At 38.3% G+C, this 22,792-nt stretch overlaps 1 protein-coding gene across 1 annotated transcript; it reads left to right on the forward strand.

The window, feature by feature from the left end:
* Positions 1-106: 106 nt before the first annotated feature.
* LOC128233075 (prolyl 4-hydroxylase subunit alpha-1-like) lies at positions 107-21,664 on the forward strand. Its single transcript, XM_052946953.1, has 13 exons — positions 107-425; positions 681-853; positions 3,358-3,683; positions 4,283-4,334; positions 6,557-6,711; positions 13,490-13,654; positions 14,293-14,357; positions 16,577-16,700; positions 16,944-16,994; positions 19,631-19,690; positions 20,404-20,472; positions 20,749-20,845; positions 21,493-21,664. The coding sequence occupies exons 1-13, from the start codon at positions 235-237 to the stop codon at positions 21,564-21,566; spliced, it is 1,602 nt and encodes a 533-aa protein (XP_052802913.1). The 5' UTR covers positions 107-234; the 3' UTR covers positions 21,567-21,664.
* The last annotated feature ends 1,128 nt before the right edge of the window (positions 21,665-22,792 follow it).

Here is a 22,792-nt window from a genome sequence, read left to right on the forward strand (position 1 = left end):
ACTTCTAGACGGCTCGAGGACGTAAACGACTTCTAGACGGATCGAGGACGTAAACGAATTCACGCTTTTGTTTGGCCTTTATGTTTTTGTGATTCAAATCTTTCCACGTTGGTCTGTTGTGGACGCGTAACATTTTCATTGATTTACAAAATGTTATTCCGTTTATGATAAGGATTTGATTAAATGACATTTAATTCAATAACATTTTAAATTGTGCAAAACAATCAAATTAGAATGAAAATACGCGTGATTTTGTGGGCATTAACTTGTTCCTTTGTGATTGACATCCATTTGTGCCACATTTACACATCCTCCCATGGTGTCCATAACCATTTAGAACTTGAAAGAAAAATACTGGATAGTTTGACGGACTATATCAGACGGCAAGAGAAAAATGGACTTCATTTTGATTCTTCTATTAAAGAGTAAGTTTACTGAGAAATTCAATTTACAATTTCAGCATCCATTTAAAAAAAAGTATTTATATACTGGTATACGTAAAGTAAGATGAAGTAAATTGTTTGTATGTGAATCAACCTACTAGTATTTCTTACCTTTACAAACTTCAGGATAGAAAGAAAACATTTATTTTCGTGTATACAAGCTGTTTCTAAAAATATAAATATTAGTGATGGCTAGAATATCAATATACCTAAAAAGTATGTATTATTCAAATCCAGAGCCATCGAAAATATCGAGACTAAAAATAACGTTTCCTTGTCAAACGAAGATTTTGCCACACCCATTTCTGTATACCACGTGCTTTCACGCGCAACACGTGACTGGGTGACACTGGAGCGGAAAATGACGTGTGAGGAAGATGAAGACTGCCCTGTTCTTACTGGCGCAGACGGTATGAGTTCAACTTTTGATTTATCATATGAGTAGTGGTAAAATGCCCAAAACCATCATGACCCTAAACCGCCATGACCCCGAACCAAGAAGGCATTTACCACCATGGTTTTAACAAAACACCATAACCTCAAACCACATGACCTCAAACCACATCAAACCACCATGACCCCAAACCACCATGACCCCGAACCACCATGACCGTAAACTACCATGGCCCCGAACCATGAAGACCTGAACCACCATGGTTTTAACCAAACTCCTTGACCTCAAACCACCATGACCTAAACTACCATGACCCCGAACCAAGAAGACCTTTACCACCATGGTTTTAACAAAACACCATGACCTCAGACCACCATGACCCCAAACCACCGTGTCCCCGGACCAAGAAATCCTCAAACACCATGGGTTTAACAAAACACCATGACCTAAAACCACCATGACCCCAAACCACCGTGGCCCCGGACCAAGAAATCTTCAAACACCATGGGTTTAACAAAACACCTTGACCTTAAACCAAAATGACCCCATACTACCATGGCCCAAAACCAGCATGGTCCCAAACCACCATGACCCTGAACCGCCCTGAGACCAATATTCTAAAAAAACACCATGACCCCAAATCACCATGACCCGAAACAACCATGACTCCAAACCACCATGACCCCAAATCACCATCACCCAAACCACCATGACCCCAAATCACCATGACCCCAAACCACCATCACCCAAAATTACCATGACCCCAAACCACCATGACTCAAAACCACCATGACCCCAAATCACCATCACTCAAACCACCTTGACCCCAAATCACCATGACCCCAAACCACCATGACCCCAAATCACCATGATCCCAAACCACCATGACTCCAAACCACCATGACCCCAAATCACCATCACCCAAACCACCATAACCCCAAATCACCATGACCTCAAACCACCATGACCCCAAATCACCATGACCCCAAACCACCATGACCCCAAATCACCATGACCCCAAACCACCATGACCCCAAATCACCATGATCCCAAACCACCATGACTCCAAACCACCATGACCCCAAATCACCATCACCCAAACCACCATGACCCCAAATCACCATGACCTCTAACCACCATGACCCCAAATCACCATGACCCAAAACCACCATGGCTCCAAACCACCATAATCCCAGATCACTGTGGTCCATCACCAAGATGACCTTTACCGCCATGGTTCTAAATAACACTATGACACCACACTATCATGATCCCAAACCACCATGGTCCCAAACCAGCAAGATCCATAAATAACCATGACCCTCAAACCATGATGACTTCAAACCAGTATGACAAAAACCATAATGACCTCAAACCACTATGACAAAAAAAAACACCATGACCACCAAACCATCATAATACTAAAACATCACCATGGGCCAAACCACCAACGCCCGAAACCAGCATGACATGAAACCAGCATGACTTGAAACCAGCATGAGCCCCAAACCAGCCTGACCCCAAACCAGCATGACCCAAGGAAGTATGACCCCCCCGCCCCATCAACCATGTTAATAAAAAAAACAATGACCTCAAGCAACACGGTACACAAACCTTACCCTTTACCTATGCCGTATCGCAATTTTAATCCGCACATCATTAACGATGTCATGGGAGAGAACTTCATAATCCGATTCAGATTTAGTTATTTATTCGAATACTTTATTTAGTACATGATGAGAACATGGTCGCCTTTTATTCAAAGAGACCGCTCGTTTACGAAGGCAGTCTACGCTAACAAATCGGTTTGAAAAGTAACAGGGGCGCCCCTCCCTCATAGCCGATTTTTGTTTAACAATAAAAGTAAAAAAATGATGCATGAGAAATAGTAATAAAATACACCCAAAAACTAGAAAATATTAAAAATTTATATTGGGAGCACCCCAATAACCCCCTGACCACAATTTAAACAAAAAAAATCGCTATCAAGCGAAGGGCTTACGCTAAGTCAAAAGTTTACAGCCCTAATTACGCCCCCTATGACATAAAATCCTAAAACTGCCCCTTATGTAAGATCATGTGTTTACAATGTTCACGCCTCATTAGGGGGCAATCGTTGTAAAAACAAGATAAACGAACACTATACACAAAAACACAGATGTAGGAAAAAGGTTTATTCTTTTATTTATTCAACAAAAAAAACACCGACTATTCGAATACCGATTTTGACATTCGAATACCAACTGTTCGATCGAATATTCCAATATTTGTTTGGTATGGACCTATTGTTTCTTTTTGGTAAAAAGTTGGCTAAAATATTTATTGATTGGTCTCTAAATATCTAATAATTACTGCTGACCAATCAAAATTCTTGCATTTACAAATTGTTCATGGTAAGCACTGAACACAATTCTCGAATTAAGTATTAATAACATATACCCATTTTTTATGTGTTTTTTTATAATATTTTGATATTCAACGTAAATATTAAGTATCTTGCATTTGTATTATTCATTTTAGTTATCGAAGTTGTTAAGAGAAAATCAGGATACCGTTGGCCAGAAGCGGATGACATAAACCTTGCATCCAGAGCCATTTTGAATGTCTGGAATGTATATGACCTTGACCTTGAGACTGTCCTAACTGGAAAAGTAGGCCATGTATCTAATGATGCGATCGACGCGGATGCCGTTTTCACCATTGCCAATGCAGCGAGAGATTTTGGACTGCTGTATGAAGCTATTAAATGGTTTGAGTATTTGGCTGAAAATTTGTCTAAGTATGACTCAGACCACGACGTCAAACATTCGGCGCTTGTCAGGCGCTTGGCGTTGACGTACAAAGAGGTATGCGTCTTTCCTTACGTTTCCGAAAAGATGATTTTCAATTGAAGCATTGATTAAAAATATATAAAATACAATATATTTAAATCAGTTACACGTTGTTTTTATATGTGTCATAAGTCGACATTTCAACATTGAGTCTTAAAACTTGTTTGTAAAGGAGATCGCTCATGTAATGTAAAATCCACTTTTTATAACGAAATAAAGTGTTGCAAATCAGTTAGTGTTAAAACTAAGATTCAGAAGACTAGAACCCTTCAACAAATGTCGATAAATGCTCAAATTTTGTCTTTGAAGTCCACGAGTGTAACTATTGATAGTGACACGATTCAACAAAAGGCTTAAACGTAAAATTACCTATCCATCCAATAATGTTTAAGCCCTTGTGGGCGAGCGGTTCTGTTGTCAATTTTCTACTTTTTACTCAACCGGCGTGGGATATTTTAAATTGTATTTTGTTTGTCCAATTTCAGTATCAGAGAGTAAATTAATTATAATATTAATGTTTTCAGATGCATTACCGTGAAGTAAAAATGGTCCAAAACATGAGCGAATCCCTTTGATGGCTATTTTGTGCTATTATTATATTATTTCCATTGCAGTACGGTATAACCTCGAAAGGCGTACAGCTTCTAGAAATCTTCTCAAAGATAGGTAACCAAGCATTTGGGTTTTCATCTTTACTTTTTCAGTGTGTGTATACCACGTGATAAATTACGTCATATATGCTATGTAGGAAGGCAACATTTTGCTAAACATGAAGACTTAAAACAAAGATTACTTTTTTTACTACACCATTTTAAAAGAAACAAAGGGCAGTCTATGTCACTTAAAGAGCCCCGACTTCGTTTTATTACCGGAGTTTGATAAGGTGATTAGTTTCATCAAACACTTCGACAAACCTGTTTCCAAAAGAATATTTTGACAGTGCTCCGTCAGATGGCCGTTTTGTGAAATGGTTTGACGACGTGTTTTAAGAAACTAAACTCTCAATCAAACTCTGGTAAAAGACCGAAGGTGGGGCTCCGTAAGAGGCGTAGACTGTGCTATGTTTGAACTTTTATTTAAAATGGTGAAGAAATAGTGAAGTTGTCTATGTTTAAAGTCTTCATTTGAAGCAAAATGTTGCCTTCCAACGTAGCATTTATGACGCAATTTGACACGTGGTATACACACACTGTATTTGGCATATAAACGAACGTCTGTTCATCAAAGGCATAATTAAACACTACTCGAGTTCTATTATACTATTGATTCGTCATAGAAACTCTTAGCGATTGATATAACATATTTTGTAAAATATTTATGATTAAAGAAGAGCAGAGCGAGCGAACCCCTTTGATCAAAATATGTTCATTATAGTGAGTTTTCAACAGGCGGGATATCAAATTCGGACGTCTGTGAAGGGGGCTGCAACCCGTATGATGAAATAGCGAAAAAAAAAATTGTCGAAAACTGACATAAACTTGGTATCGATGTGTACAATGCATTGAAACTAACTAATTGAAGTACCACATAGTTTACAATTATTTATTTTTCGCAGTTTTTTTTCGTATTTTTCCATTTAAAAAGATTACTAGATATGTCTACCTAGTAGAAATTATTCTTATGCGTGATTGGCTAGTCGATGTTATCACGTGATATTACCAAGTTAGGCATATGGCTTAAATATTCAACGGTTTAGAGTAAGACTTCGTAGTACAGTGGAAACAACACTGATCTGCAAATTTTGGCAACACTGGTTCGAACCCGGTCTCCGACTCGATTTTTCTTTTACATTTTGGTATTTTTTTTACAATTATGATATCAAAGAGTAGAACATTTTATTAATTAATTGTCCTGTGATTCGTTACAGAAAAAAGATTTTGGTGTCAATCTGGTGTATAGTCCCTTTACGTTGTAAACGATTAAGCCTATTTAACGCCATCTTTATTGTCTTTGAACTACGACTTATTTGTCCCCTAATATCGTTTCATCATTTGGAACTCCTTGGCCATTTTCCATCGAAAACAACCTCGGATGTATGCCGGTACATCAGTAGAAATAGATCGTAAAATTTTGAATTATATTATAAAAAAATGTATTGTTTTAGCTTGTATTTGTAGATCTAAGTTTAAATTGATTGCCAGTGAAGTGTTTTATTGAAAACATAATTAAGATTCCCAAGAGTTAAGTCATTTAGTTTAACTGCTAAATTGAAATTACTACGCGATCTACTTGCAGCGGATTTAAACATACCGATTTCTTACATTGTAAACCGTCCATATACCTCCGAGGTTGTTTACGATAAAAATGGGGTTCCGAAAGATCGATTCATAAGACATATTCGTCTAGTTGGCTGCTTGTCTTCTTCACGTGATCCACATAACATGTTTCAAATTTTATAGAGTAACAAAACTAAACAGGTCTTAAATAGTTATTCACATTATTGGCTGACCTTAACCAGATTGTTAAAGCTGCAGTCTCACAGATTTACCATTTTTTAATTTTTGTCTTAGAAGGAGCAATTTTTTGCGTAAAGATCTGCCAACCAGTGATATGAGACAGCAGACAAAAGAGCAGATCGCAGATGTTCATATTTCCGTTCGAAAATTTATGTTTTATGACTTAAACCGTTACTAACGGCTTAAGAAAAATGCATGAAATATCAATTTTCGAATTTAAATATAAAAATCTGCGATCTGATCTTTTGTCAGCAGACTTATTACACTGGATTGCAGATATTTACGCAAAAATTGGCTCATTCCAAGACAAAAAAATAAAAAAGTTGTCAAAACGGTAAATCTGTGAGAATGCAGCTTTAAATCGTACTCCTAAAGAAATGACCAAGGAAGTATAAGTGTTTTTTTTATAAATATTTATGTACTTCTTTTTAGACCCTGATAACAAAGGTGTGACAAGTGACCTCCAGTTCTTGCGCGCGCATAGCGGACGTGATGACATCACTGAAGTAACGCGGTTTGACAATGAAAATGTTGCTGACAGAGATGTCCAGGAATTTGAACAGCTTTGTCGTTCGTCCGTTGAGGAGGTAGAATAATATTTAAAATAAAAACAGAGCAGAACATAGATTTTAATAAGACGTGTACAACATAAATTATCTACAGTGCATACATTTTTTCATATAATTGAGAAGAACATTTATTACATGGAATAACATTACAAGAATACACAATGGACCGATTGCTCGGAACTTTGTTAAATTTAACAACATGATTAGCAACATCGTTGTTAACTTTTTAACATGAAATACTTGATGGTGTGCTCAAATATTTAAATATAAACAAGATCAGCTGAAACAGTTTCCTCAAATCATTTGTTAGAAATACAGCAGATCACAAATGTATCCATTAAACTTGCAGAGCAGTAAAGATTTTAAGTTAACAACGATGACGTTAACAACTTTGTTAACTTTAACAAAGTTCTGAACTATCAGTCCATTATGTGCTACAATAGGTCGTACAGAAGTGTTCGTACAATTGGGAAACAACAAACGTTTGCTATATTAAGTTTTTCATGCTAATGTACTCTATGTAATAGTTATATTACAATAACATGAAGTGAATTCTTAATGATTAAGAATGGGCAGAGTGAGCGTAGCGAACGAGTCCTTCTTATTCATTAAGAATTAATTTCATGTCATCTAAATGACTTCGAATACAACCTTATTGGCTGATACATTGTCGACGCAAAATCTGACGCAAGGAGTGTGTATCGGATGATTCGCAGTAGGCTACCTTTAAACACGCGCGAACATTGAAATTCTTAACGATTAAGTCTACTACTGAATGGTTGCCTATCTGCTATCTCATTGGCTGAAAATTTAGGTTGTATTCTAATACCTTATGTATAAGAACGTGGTCTTTTTGTGTTTTTTTATTAGATTAACAATGAACACAGTCTGAAATACATGAATGAGACATACTCAGATATTTACCAAATAATATGTTGTCCCGATAATTAACATTGGAAACGATACTAAACAATAATTGGTACAGTACATTAATGAATACAATAAGTAAAATAATGAACTTAGTATCGATGATAACTTACAATAATAATATGCCAGAAACATGTTAGAGCTGGTGTTTCATCAAATGACTCCTTTTAAATTACAAATGGTCAATTTACATCAAAGGGGAGTAACTCTGGCATGTCTAAGTATCAGTCTTAATATAAAGGGAAGTTACTATGCAAATACTAGTGTCAATAAACAATAATCATGTATCCCCCTTCGAGTCTTTTGTAATATAATGACATAAAGGCTGTTGTGAAAAAAAAATGTAGCTATGAATAACAATGACTAGAGAATTGACTAGGCAGAAAACTGAAGCAAAAATATCAGCTAAACAATGCAAACAGATATAATTACGAAGTTTGAATCAAACTGCGGTCTATCAGACTCACAAGAAGTGTTTTATGATAAGACATCTACATATCAAAGTCATTATGCCACGCAGGCTTTTTTGTTGGGCGATTGGATTTTCGCAGAGGTGTGGTATGTACAGACTGGCTCGTTGATGGGTTATCTCGTTGTGTGGTAGATGTGAGTGGAGGTACAAGAGGGACTGGTGCGTCGTTAGTTGGCTCCACTGGCTCGCCGACTGTGGTAGTAGGTATATGTGGATCTGTATGTTGACGACTATTGATTCTGTGGATAAGAGGGGTGGTCGTCATAGGGTTTGATGACTTCCAATGCGATGCATCCGTTGTCGCAGGCAGTGATGTTGAACTTGTTGTATTCCCTTGAATCTGTTCATGACCAGGGTCCAATGAGGGATTTATTGGCTGATTCGCCGGCCCGGTTGTGGGCTGTGTGGGGTATTGTCGACACATCGCTAGGTCTCTATCAATTGTCAGTCTAGACGGTGTAGGATTAACTGGGACAAAACGTCGCAGAAACTTCCTGTTACGGAGTGTGACCCGTCCTGATCCATCGATGCGGACCACGTACTGATCGAACTGGCGGACTTCAATGACTGTTCCAGTCTTATCCCATTTCAGAGGATGTTGGCCTATTTGATTCTGAATACGGACATGGTCTCCCGTAGCTAATGGTGGTAAACGTTTCGTATGTTGTGATAATCTCTCTTTTTCTTTCATGTGGCGCTTCCTAAGTGCGTCTTCCCGTAAAGTTAAGGTGTCGTGCCAAGTAGCATGAGGTTGATATCGACCAGGTGGGATGGGAATGAAGTCGCGAATAGGGCGACCAAAAACGCACATGGATGGAGAGTGTTTGGTGTCTCTATCTGGTGTGTTCCTGTATTGCAGAATCGCCCGTTGGAAAGAGTCTGTATCAAGACCCCCATCTGGTTTTGTGTTGTCCATTATGAGGCGTTTCACAGTTTTGACCCCAACTTCTGCACGACAGTTGCTATGAGGAAAAGCAACTGATGAGAGACGGTGGTGGACACCCCAATTCTTTAGAAACGTGCGGGTGGCGGTGGATGTAAATTCAGGTCCCCCGTCAGAGGCTAATTCATCAGGGATGCCAAATGTGACAAAGGTACGCCGAAGGCATTCTATTAAACCATCAGCCCTGCAATGAGCTCGCTCAACTATTGGCCAGTTTGAGTATCTATCGACTACCAATAAGTAGTTACAGCCCTTATAGTGGAAGTAATCGGCGCACACGCACTGGAATGGGTAATCTGGGTCTGTCAATGGTGTTGGTGGCGCGCTAGGGTTAGATGGGGCTATACGGTTGCAATGCTGACAGGTTGCTCGTTGATTACTGATGGCTTGTGTAATTCCCGGCCAGAAGACTGAGGATTCTGCTCTAGCCGTCATCGCTGTAACACCTTGGTGCGCAGAATGCAACGAGTCCAAAACCTCATGTCTAAGAGATGGTGGAATGACCACTCGATCTTTGTAGAGAATCACTCCGTCTGCCGTGTGCAAGTGATCTCGAAAAGGAAAAAACTCTCTTAGTGTCGCTGGGATCTCCTGGCGATTGTCCGGCACACCAGACTCGATAATACCCAGTAAAGTGTGCAGATCTGGGTCACTTGAAGTGGCAACGCGAACGCGATCCCAAGTAACTGATTGAATGGCATTCAATGAAGAAACTGCTGCAATCTTCACGGTGTCGTCAATCAGCAAATCTGTGTCCGAGGTACGAAGTCCATTCATCAGCGAAGGGTTGTGAGTGAAAATAGGCAAAAGAGACTGTACTGAAGCTATATCATCTGCGAGTTCCATTTTTTCTGGGTCGCCAGTCGGGTGTCGAGATAAACAGTCAGTTGCCCGATGTTTGACACCAGGGATATGGACTATTCGGAACTTATAGCGCAGCGTCTTTTCTTTCAGGTTACGTAGACGTGGGTTAGAGATGTCCTCAAGAGATCTATCACCGAGCACCTTCAGCAACGGCTTGTGGTCAACAGCAACGATCAATTGATTGCACCCTAAAACGAAATACCTTGCCTTATCTAAAGCATCTGCCACAGCTAGGGCCTCACCTTCGATTGGGGCATATCTGGATTCTGCGCTATGTGTAAAACGGCTTCCGACAAGGGTAATCTTCCAACCATCATTGCAGCAAAATGGTTTGGAAATGGGACAGGGACAGTGTTTCTGGAGCAGAAAGAAACCTATGCCATCTTTTGACCAATCTGTTGCCAAGCACGTTGGTTTGTTAGGATCAAATATTCGAACACCCATTTCGATCTCACCGGCAATGACGCGTTTGGAGTCTTCAAACAAGTCTTGTAGTTCTTCTGTCCAGCGGAATGGCACATTTGACTTCCACAGTTGTCGGAATGGTATCATCTTGTCGGCCATACTGAATGCATACGCAACTTGATTGACAAGCCCAAACCACGAACGTATGTCAGTTATATTCTTCGGTGTTGGAAAGTCGAGGATTGCTCGAAGGAACTTCTTGCATGGACGGACGTTGTCTTGTGTTAACTCAAACCCTGCAAATTCTACTGTGTCCTCAGCAAAGGCAAACTTCGTGGGGTTTAGGGTAATGCCGTTCTTGCCACATAAGTCCAACCAACGAACTGCCTGAAAGAAACTTTCTTCTATGGAATCAGACCATAGCAACACGTCATCTACGCATTTCGTCTTGTTAGGGAAGTCTGAGACAAGTTCATCGTACCTTCGTGTGTATCCGTCACCGGATGCAATGTACCCCTGGGGTGCTGTTTTATACCTGTATCGTCCCCATGGAGTGATAAATGTCGTCAGGTGACGGTCTTCTTCGCGTATTGGTACACTGTGGTAACCGTTCCAAGCATCAAACACTGTTTTCTTTTTGCCATGTGGGACAGAACGGGCTTGGTAAAATGGTGATTGGGTATGATGGGTTTCACGTGTTGCGTTAGCATTGAGGGCTTGGAAGTCGACTGTCCTGCGAGGCTCACCGTTTTTCTTTGCGCATATGACCATCCTATGACACCATGTCACGGGTTCACCGATTGGGACTGGCTCTATGACGCCTAAACGGACATCTTGGTCTAAACCGGCCTTGACCGACTCACGCCAGTGAATAGGGACAGGTATGGGTGTATGATGGGCAATGGGTTCCGCAGTGTCGTCTACCATGAGTTTCATCGGGGGTGTGTCCATCAAAGGCAGTGGTTGATGCTCACATGTGTTGAAAGTACTAGCACTGTAGTGGTCTAGGAGGAAGGTTTTTAAACGCTGTAAATTCTCAGATGTGCCAGGGAATGGCATCCTTGTGGGAGGGGGAGGGGGCATTTGGCGTTTGGGACAGTCACATGGATGCGTTGCCAATGGTGATGGGTGGGGATTCACCGTGACAGCATTTGCTGCGTATGCACCAACCGCAGGGAAGGCATCGGGAATAATACCTAGTGCTGAGCAGGCTTCTCTGCTGAGGAACAACCTGTCAGTGGTATCACATACGTAAGTCATCTGTCGGGTCTCTATCGGTATGCCTGTATCGTTAGTGGCACGCAAGCGGAGTATCGTAGCACCGATGATCTTGATTCCAACATTTGTTGCTGTATGCATGTTCATGGTCACTGGGATGAGGTCTGATTCGCGCAGGCCTAGCTTGTTGAGGACTTTCAAACCAGTTAGGCAACTCTGGCATCCTGTATCTGCCATGGCAGGTATAGTAGCTGAAATAAAGCATTTGTTTTTCAAGTCAAAACCAAGGGCAGAGTAATCATCATGAGAAACTGTAGCAACAACATTAACAAATGGTTGAGAGGCTGATCGTTTCTTAACCCATGTGTCTGAAAGTTTATCATATACATGGTGGTCAATGCGTAATGCACGCTCAACACCAGACTCACTTAACGTGCTAGAATCGTCAAAGGCATTAACAAAAGTATCATTAACAGTACATATAGCATCAAATACAGCTGAATTCTTTGAGAATGTGTTAATGTTTCTGTTAAGTTTAGGCTTATCTTTACTACGACAAACACTTTCAATATGATGATTGCGATTACACAAGTCGCATATGTGTCCATATGCTGGGCACTCATTTCGTCGAACACTAGATGTGGAGCTTTTTCCGTGACCTCTGGTACCACAATATGTGCATGTTTCTGTTTTGTCCTTGGGCGTCGGCTGATTTACGTGCTTGAGCTTTCGATAAGAGCTGCTTGCAGCTGCCACTGCATTGGAGTCCAAAAGTTTCGAAGCTGAGCGCTTTCCCGCCTCTTTCGCTTCTACGAACTTAAACACGTCCTCCAGATTCATCTCCTGGTTACTGTCGCCCAGGAGGTCTAGCTGTATGTCTGGGTCGGCAAGTCCTTTTGTGAGTACATCGCGAAGAATGGCGTCAGTGTAATTGACGTCTGAAGCACAGTTGGCACATTTCACATAAAACTTGCAAACACCTGCTTGACCACGTATACGCGCACCGAAACTTCTCACGGTTTCATCACGATCTTGTTTCATGTTATGTAGATTAACTCTTGCAACCATTGTATTCTCCTCGCGAACGGCTAGTGCCTTGATGGCTGTGAGCACCTGATCTGCAGTAAGTTCTGTAAGGGTGTTACCATTTGTACGTGTCAAGTCCTTTCTGAGAGGTTCATCACAACATTCTAATAACTGAACCACTTTGGTGCGACCTTCGAGTTTGGTAGCAGCGACATAATCTGTCCAACGCGATAAGAAATAAGCCCAGTCCTCACTGGTACCAGCTAACGCAATTGTTGGTCGCTTGACCCTCTCAATTTTGGCGGATGGGCCTGGGGCGTGGACCATGGAATGAGCCGTAATAAGTGCAGCAACGATTGCTACCTCAACGTCCTCCGTCACGTACTCGCATCCTGGTATTGGGCAGTGTGCGACTGGCATTGTGTTACTGTGTTCATATAAGAACGTGGTCTTTTTGTGTTTCTTTATTAGATTAACAATGAACACAGTCTGAAATACATGAATGAGACATACTCAGATATTTACCAAATAATATGTTGTCCCGATAATTAACATTGGAAACGATACTAAACAATAATTGGTACAGTACATTAATGAATACAATAAGTAACATAATGAACTTAGTATCGATGATAACTTACAATAATAATATGCCAGAAACATGTTAGAGCTGGTGTTTCATCAAATGACTCCTTTTAAATTACAAATGGTCAATTTACATCAAAGGGGAGTAACTCTGGCATGTCTAAGTATCAGTCTTAATATAAAGGGAAGTTACTATGCAAATACTAGTGTCAATAAACAATAATCATGTATTATGCAATGGATTTGATTGCATTTCCTAATTAATTAATTCATGTGATTTATATTATTATATATAGTTGTTTGTGCTTATAATTTTGTCGGTTGATTTCATTGGTTAATTTGCTGTTCTGTTTCAGAAAGAAGGCAATTTGTCTAAATTCCATTGCCATCTCACACCGCTTTTAGATTGCTATGGTTACGTTCAAGTGGAAGTTTTGTCACGTCGACCAAGGATAGAAATTTACTATGATGTCATTAATGAAAAGGAAGCGGAGAAAATAAAAACATATGGAGAAAATGCGGTAATTGATACTTCATTAAATATGAGACTCATGTGTATCCATATACTTAGTGTATTTGATGATGATGATGATGATGATGATGATGATGATGTTGTTGTTGTTTTTGTTGATGATGATAGTGATGATGATGATGATGATGGTGATGTTGTTGTTGTTTTTGTTGTTGTTGTTGTTGATGATGATGATGATGATGATGATGATGATGATGATGTTGATGATGATGAAATTTTCTTTGGTGGTGGTGGTGTGATGATGATGATGATGATGATGATGATGATGATGGTGATGATGATGATGATGATGATGATGTTGATGATGCTGTTGCTGCTGTTGCTGCTGTTGCTGCTGCTGCTGCTCCTTATGATGATGATGATGATGATGATGATGATGATGATGATGATGATGATGAAATTTTCTTTGGTGGTGGTGGTGTGATGATGATGATGATGATGATGATGATGATGATGATGATGATGGATGATGATGATGATGATGATGATGATGAGGATGATGAGGATGATGATGACGACGACGATAATTATGATGACACAAATTCCTATCTCTAAAATGCTCTTCTCAATTTTGTTGAGGTTCAAAATAACTAAAGTCATGTGTTAATTCCCGCCTTATCATTACAGTTTCAACAGAAGTATGACATGTTTCCTTATAAAGACGGAAAAAGAGCAGACTTCAGACACCGAAGGTCAGCTTTATTACATTTGTAGTCAAATCGTGTCTCTTGTTGCACTTATTCGTCCGATAACGCCATGACTGCATGATATTTGAGAGTGCTTTCTGCGTCCTCCTTTTTAAATTCTCGTTTGAGAACGGTAGCCATATGGTGGAGCTTTTACGGTTTAGTATGTAGCGTGCAGATATATTAGAACGGTATTTTGATATATGCACGCTACGTACTGCACGAAAAGCGTGACACAGCTACTTCAGTTACCCACGTAATTTAAAATAAACATAACTTGCGCTTCGCCCTCATTGCGTATAATTTCAGTAATTTCGTGAAGTGGGTGTAGTTACTAGTTTCGTTTGAGTAAAAATGTGGTTCCAATTCATATGAAACCTGTTTAATATAAGTCATCATCGACTATGCAGTACTAGAAGAACGACAGTCGAACTCGCTTGACTCGAATTCCTGTTGGCTCGAACTGGGTGAAAGGGGCCGATTTCTATGTACTGAATGTAAACATTACCGCTTGGCTCGAAATTTCCTAGGCTCGAGGGTATGTAGCCGGTCCCTTGGACTTCGAGCCAACGGGGTTCGACTGTATGAACAAGAGTAATATTTCCATTCAAACCTTTTGTTTCAAAATAGATCTCATTACAACCAAGAATAAAGAATATGAAGAACTGCTCGTACGACACGGTCGTTGATCATACGGCCCCATTATGAATAATACAAGTCATTCACTTTAGTGTACTAAATAATATTCCTAGTCGGGGTCACCTTATCAATGAATGTACGATAAAAAACATCGTCAAATGTATACTTTCAATATTTCAATTTCAATTTCAATAATATTAAAGATGCACTCTAACTCCCAAATAAGGTTTAACGCAATTTATTATATTGTTTTAATATTCCAAAAACGATGAATAACTGTCGAAAACAATGGTTCTTATGAACATATGAAGGACACCGAGTTTATTTTGAGAGAAATGAGCATAAAACACGCTATTTTCGTCTTATGAGACTTTAGTAAACCATAGTAAATATTTGAGCATTTACCAATCATTAAATATTTTATTTGCGTTTTCAGCTATTAAATACCTGGTTAAAATCGTGTTATCAGTTATTACGTACGATAAAATAGCGAACAATTTTTTTGGTCGAAAACTGACATAAACTTAGCATCGATGTGTGCAATGCATTGAAACTTACTAACTGAAGTACCACATAGTTTATAATTTATTTCAGTTTAGCAGTTATTTCGTATTTTTCCATTAAAAAGATTACTGGGTATGTCTACCAGGTAAAATTCATTCCTTATGCGTGATTGGCTAGTCGGTGTTATCACGTGATATTACCGAGGTAGGTTTATAGCTTAATTATGTCACCCGTGTACAATAAGCCTTTGTAGCTCAGTGAGTAATACGCTGGACTTCAATTTTGGCGACGCGGGTTCGAACCCGGTCTCCGACACATTTTATTTTTTTACATTTTGGTACTTTTTTACAATTATGATATCAAAGCGTAACATATTCTATTAGATAATTGTCCTGAGATTCGTTACAGAAAAAAACTTTTTTTAGTGCCAATCTGTGACACAGTCCCTTTAATAGTTTCCATAAATGTATTATTTAGTAAGTAGTTAAAGGTTTATCAGTCAAAATTGATATTTTTATACATGTGTATGTGTTGATTTTGAATAAGAAAGTCACTTTAAATATTTCGTTAGTGTCAAAGAGCAAATTGATTTTTTCCTTGCATATTCCAATAACCTTTGCTAAAGCTGACCATTTAAGCTCTTAAATTTCGAAATATATAAGATAACTAGTCATTAATTCGAAAAAGCGATAGAACGACGTCCATTGATAGGTTGGTCACTATGATTTAAAACGAATTGATTAACTGTCAGTGCGTTCTGAGTCCTCATTTGGTTTTCGTTGTACGCGCCCCCCCCCCTAAAATCGTTAAATTGTTATTTAATTATAGGAAAAGAAGGTAATGAAATAGTTATAAAGAGTTAAAAAATAAGTGTTGAAATGTTCTGAAGTGAGTACCCCAAACCCCCGTGCCAACAATTAAAACCAAAACGAAATTGGTTTTGAGGGAGGCGCGCAAGTCATAAGGTTACGTCCCCTAAGTTACGCCCCCTCTCATGACGAATCCTGGAGCCGCCCTTGGTACACGCATGTTAGTCCCTTTCCAGCATGATGTAATCAGTGAGGAATGTGATCTGTTTGCAGTGGGTTGCTATGCGAGTGGAACGAGCGTTACCAACTTTTGAGGAACGTTTCTCGGCGACTGGAACGAATGACGAAATTTCACATTTATAATGTTGGTGACGTCACTAGCTCTGAATGCTACCAGGTGGCTATTTTATAATATTACATAAACGTTTAAATCATTCGAAGGCATGGTTAAACCAATCAGCAGCTTTCCATTTTATATGGTATTTGGTATTCATACAGTTACATACCGAATCCCAAAGCTTTACTAAAACGGTCTCTTAAAATGAAATACTTTTAAAGAAGCTAAGACATATTTACACAAAAAATTATAGCACCATAAATACATATTAAATTCATATAATAATAAGTTTATATTAAACAGATGGAAAATATAGGTCCCGGTGTACCTACGCGATCTTGGACAGATTTCTGGGTAAGTTCGCCTGCCTTTTCTATAACTGGTTTAAAAAGAATCCATCTGATGCCACTGCAGTATTTAAGTTATTAATTTTGCTGAATTATTTATTGACCTGGTAACCAGTATTGATAGAATAGGGAACAATTCCTGATTGACCTGGTAACCAGTATTGAAAGAATTGGGAACAATTATTGATTGGCCTGGTAACCAGTATTGAAAGAATTGGGAACACTTATTGATTGGCCTGGTAACCAGTATTGAAAGAATTGGGATCAATTGTTGATTGACCTGGTTACCAGTATTGATAGAATAGGGAACAATTTCTGATTGACCTGGTAATCAGTATTGATAGAATTGGGAGCAATTCTTGATTGACCTGGGAACAAGTATTGATAGAATTGGGAACAATTTTTCATTTACCTGGTAAACAGTGTTGATAGAATTTGGAACAATTATTGAATGACCTGGTTACCAGTATTGATATAATTTGGAACAATTATTGATTAACCTGGTAACCAGTATTGATGGAATTGGGAACAATTATTTATTAACCCGGTAACCAGTATTGATAGAATTGGGAACAATTATTGATTGACCTTGTAACCAGTATTGATAGAATTGGGAACAATTATTGATTGACCTGGTAACCAGTATTGATAGAATTGGGAACAGTTATTGATTGACCTGGTAACAAGTATTGATAGAATTGGGAACACATTTTGATTAAATTTACATTTTACTGACCGTTCCAATATATATATATATATATATATAGTATTTATGCACTGTGCTGTTTGTAGAGTTTTGTGCTGTTCTATGTTTCTTGTTTGTGATTTTGTGTTCTATGTCTTTGGCGTTTGCCCATTGCCACTAAACCGGGTTTATGTTTAAACTTTTTGCTACTGAGCATGTTTCTGTAGCTTTTTGCATAAATATTAATAGAATTGGGAAGAATTCTTGATTGACCTGGTAACAAGTATTGATAGAATTGGGAACAATTTTTCATTTACCTGGTAACCAGTGTTGATAGAATTGGGAACAATTTTTTATTTACCTGGTAACCAGTATTGATAGAATTGGTAACAATTCTGGATTGACCTGGTAACAAGTATTGATAGAATTTGGAACAATTTTTCATTTAGCTGGTAACCAGTATTGATAGAATCGGTAACAATTCTTGATTGACCTGGTAACAAGTATTGATAGAATTGGGAACAATTTTTCATTTACCTGGTAACCAGTGTTGATAGAATTTGGAACAATTATTGAATGACCTGGTTACCAGTATTGATAGAATTTGGAACAATTATTGATTGACCTGGTAACCAGTATTGATGGAATTGGGAACAATTATTGATTAACCTACTAAATCCAGTATTGATAGAATTGGGAACAATTTTTCATTTAGCTGGTAACCAGTATTGATAGAATTGGTAACACTTCTTGATTGACCTGGTAACAAGTATTGATAGAATTGGGAACAATTTTTCATTTACCTGGTAACCAGTGTTGATAGAATTGGGAACAATTCTTGATTGACCTGGTAACAAGTATTGATAGAATTGGGAACAATTTTTCATTTACCTGGTAACCAGTGTTGATAGAATTTGGAACAATTATTGAATGACCTGGTTACCAGTATTGATATAATTTGGAACAATTATTGATTGACCTGGTAACCAGTATTGATGGAATTGGGAACAATTATTTATTAACCCGCTAACCAGTATTGATAGAATTGGGAACAGTTATTGATTGACCTGGTAACAAGTATTGATAGAATTGGGAACAAATTTTGATTGCCCTGGTAACCAGTATTGAAAGAATTGGGAACACTTATTGATTGGCCTGGTAACCAGTATTGATAGAATTGGGAACAATTGTTAATTGACCTGGTTACCAGTATTGATAGAATTGGGAACAATTATTGATTAGCCTGGTAACCAGTATTGATAGAATTTGGAACAACTATTGATTACATTGATAGAATTGTGAACAATTGTTAATTGACCTGGTAGCCAATATTGATAGAATTTGGAAAAAAAATGTTGATTGACCTGGTTACCAGTATTGATAGAATAAGGAACAATTATTGATTAACCTGGTAACCAGTATTGATAGAATTGGGAACAATTATTGATTGACCTGGTAACCAGTATTGATAGAATAAGGAAGAATTATTGATTAACCTGGTAACCAGTATTGATAGAATTGGGAACAATTATTGATTGACCTGGTAACCCGTATTGATAGAATTGGGAAAAATTATTGATTAACCTGGTAACAAGTATTCATAGAATTGGGAACAATTGTTGATTGACCTTGTAACCAGTATTGATAGAATTGGGAACAATTGTTGATTGACCTTGTAACATCTATTGATAGAATTGGGAACATGGTAACCAGTATTGATATAATTGGGAACACGGTAACCAGTATTGATAGAATTGGGAACAATTGTTTATTGACCTTGTAACCAGTATTAAGTATCCGGGTCAACATAAAACAACGTGCAGAAATGTGTATGACAATTTTGTTATATGTTTTAAATACTAAACTCACTATTGGGTATGTTTTCTTACGGAAAATAACTTCTGTATATCTCCATTTCTTTCCATAAAATTATTACCTTATTTGTTTCTTTATTACAGGACAATGACTATCAGCCATATCCATTTGCTGGAAACAGACTAGCTACAGTTATGATTCAGGTAGTATCTCTAAGGCTTTTCTGTTAACGGGCAAATTACACCGATTCCGAAGTGACTACTCAATAAAAAATTTCTGTTCAGTTATTAACCATATGGTTATAGCATATCAGACCATTGTAAAGGTTTAAAGCTGAATGGATTGTGATTTAAAAAGAAAACTTGCCGAACATGCTGGATAAACTTGATCTTTTTTGTTAGTTTACATTTTCACTGTATGTATTCCTACTGGCGTCGATTTAAAAAAATAGTGGTTGGTTCAAACAATTTTATTTTTCTTGTAAGAAATGGTTTTTAAATGTTGTTTATTATTTAGGACTCAAATGGAACTCAATTCCTATTTAGGATGTTTTGGTCGAGAAACATTCGACACATCTATGGTATTATATAAAACATAACTTATAGGAAATGTATTTAAATACTAAAGTCATCTGTAACCTATTGTTACCGGGTCTGCTGTTAATTAGACATTATTACTGGGGCGGTTCTGTTTAAACATTATTACTGGCGTTGTTTTATAATACATTATTACTGGTGCGGTTCTTTTTAGACATTTTTACTGGGGCAAATTGGGGATTTCATTTTACATTTTAAATTTTCTTTGTTTTTGTTAGATTCTGTACTTACAGTATCGTATTGCCAGTTTTTTAGAATTATTTTACTTATTAGTCTTAGTGCTTGATTCCTTTTCACTTTTGTATTTATATTTTTTCTAGTTATCAAACCCGACATATGGCGGCACAGTGGTATTTCCGAAGATGGACATCAGTGCCCATATCCAAAAGGTTTGCCGACTTTTACTCAAGTTTATTAAATTTGCAAAAATGGTCATATTTACAATATTTCAAAATATCAAATAAATAAAAACATTATAAAAATATTATATAAACAAATGGGAAAGGTTGTTGTCTTGGTTCGACCACATTTGAAATAGCAGAGGTATGTGGATTTGATACTTATCAACAAACTAAGAGAAAAATGTAAACTATCGTATAAGTCGGAGTCTATTTGCAAAGTAAATAATTATGATAGCGACTAGTAAAATGGAACTCTCTTTTTAGGGGTCAGCTATCGTTTGGGAGAACTTGAAGCAGAATGGAAAACCAAGCCCGAAGTCCACACATCAGTATTGCCCGAGTATCGTCGGACCGCAACTTGGTATGAAATTGCAAATTATACATTTATAGCTATTGATACTGGATCACGAATACTCGTCGGCAATGATATGTATAACTTGCAGTGAGACGAAGTTTCAAGACACCAGTTATCGAAAAGGTTAAAAAGCTGTGAGTGTTTATATAGTCAAACCCCGTTGGCTCGAACTCGCTTGGCTCGAATTCCTATTTCCTCGAACTGAATGTTAAAAACCGATTCCTTTATATTGAACGTAATAATTATCGCTTGGCTCGAATTTTCCGAGGCTCGAGGTATTTACGCTGGTCCTTTGAAGTTCGAGCCATCGGGGTTCGACTGTAGTGATTCATATTGGATCACAAATACTCGTCGGCAATGATTTATATATCTTGCAATGGGACAAAATTTTAAGACACCAGTTATCGAAAAGCTGTGAGTGTTTATACAGTCGAACCCCGTTGGCTCGAACTCGCTTGGGTCGAATTCCTCGTTTCCTCGAACTAGATGTAAAGGACCGGTTTCTTTATAGTGAAGGAAAGTATTCCTCTTGGCTCGATGTTGCCAGGGCTCGAGAAATTTTTGACAGTCCCTTGGAGTTCGAGCCAACGGGGTTAGACTGTATTGGCAAAATGATAGAAGAACATAACATGGTTTTATTTGTTTCTTTCCAGGACTGTTCAAGAACTTTCTATACTCAAACCAGCTATTTCGAAGACCTTGCCCACGTCAACAAAGGAGATATTAGAACTTATATCTGAATAAAAGTGTTAACTCTAATACTTAATCTTGTAAATGGAATTGAATGATAATAAAACAAATTTTACCGTAACATTATTAATAAAAAAGTTTACCGTTATCGAATGATTTGTGTTATGCTAACGTTTATCAAAAACATGCAGGAAAAAGACATAACAGTAAAACTATGTTCCGTAAAGTAACACACAGGAAAATGGCAGCGCAGTAAAATTATAGTTTGTAAACAGTAACACGCAAGAAAATGGCAGCGCAGTAAAATTATGTTCCGTAAACAGTAACATGCAGGAAAATGGCAGCGCAGTAAAATTATGGTCCGTAAACAATAACATGCAGGAAAATGACAGCGCAGTAACATTATGGTCCGTACACAGTAACATGCAGGAAAATAAAACTATGGTCCGTAAACAGTAATATGCAGGAAAATGACAGCGCAGTAAAATTATGGTCCGTAAAAAGTACCATGCAGGAAAATGACAGCGCAGTAAAATTATGGCGCGAAACAGTTACATGAGGAAAATAACAGTACCATAGATAGCAGTATCAGTCAAAGATCTTGCTACTACCATAGGTTGCAGTATAAGTCAGAGATCGTGATTCTACCATAGGTGCCAGTATCAGTCCGAGATTGTCAGAGATCCTGCTACTACCATAGGTGTCAGTGTCAGTCCGAGATCGTGCTTCTACCATAAGTGGCAGTGTCAGTCAGAGATCGCGCTACTACCATAAGTGCCAGTATAAATCAGAGATCGTGCTACTACCATAGATGCCAGTATCAGTCCGAGATAGTCAGAGATCTTGCTACTACCATAGGTGGCAGTATCAGTAAGAGATTGAGCTACTGTCATAGGTGCCATATTTCAGTCCGAGATCGTCAGAGATCCTGCTACTAGCATAGGTGGCAGTGTCAGTCAGAGATCGTGCTACTTCTACCAGTGGTGGCAGTATCAGTTACAGATCGTGCTACTATCATATCTGGCAGTATCAGTCAGAGATCGTGCTGCTAATATAGATGGCAGTATAATTCAGAGATCGTGTTTCTCCCAAAGGTGGCAGTATCGGTCAGAGATCGTGCTTCTACCATTGATGGCAGTATAAGTCATATATCGTACTTCTACCATAGGTGGCAGCATCAGTCAGAGATCTGGCTACTAGCATAGGTGGCAGTGTCAGTCAGAGATCGTGCTACTTCTACCAGTGATGGCAGTATCAGTTACA

Source organism: Mya arenaria, chromosome 4 (genome assembly GCF_026914265.1).
Source record: "Mya arenaria isolate MELC-2E11 chromosome 4, ASM2691426v1".
Lineage (NCBI taxonomy): Eukaryota > Metazoa > Mollusca > Bivalvia > Myida > Myidae > Mya > Mya arenaria.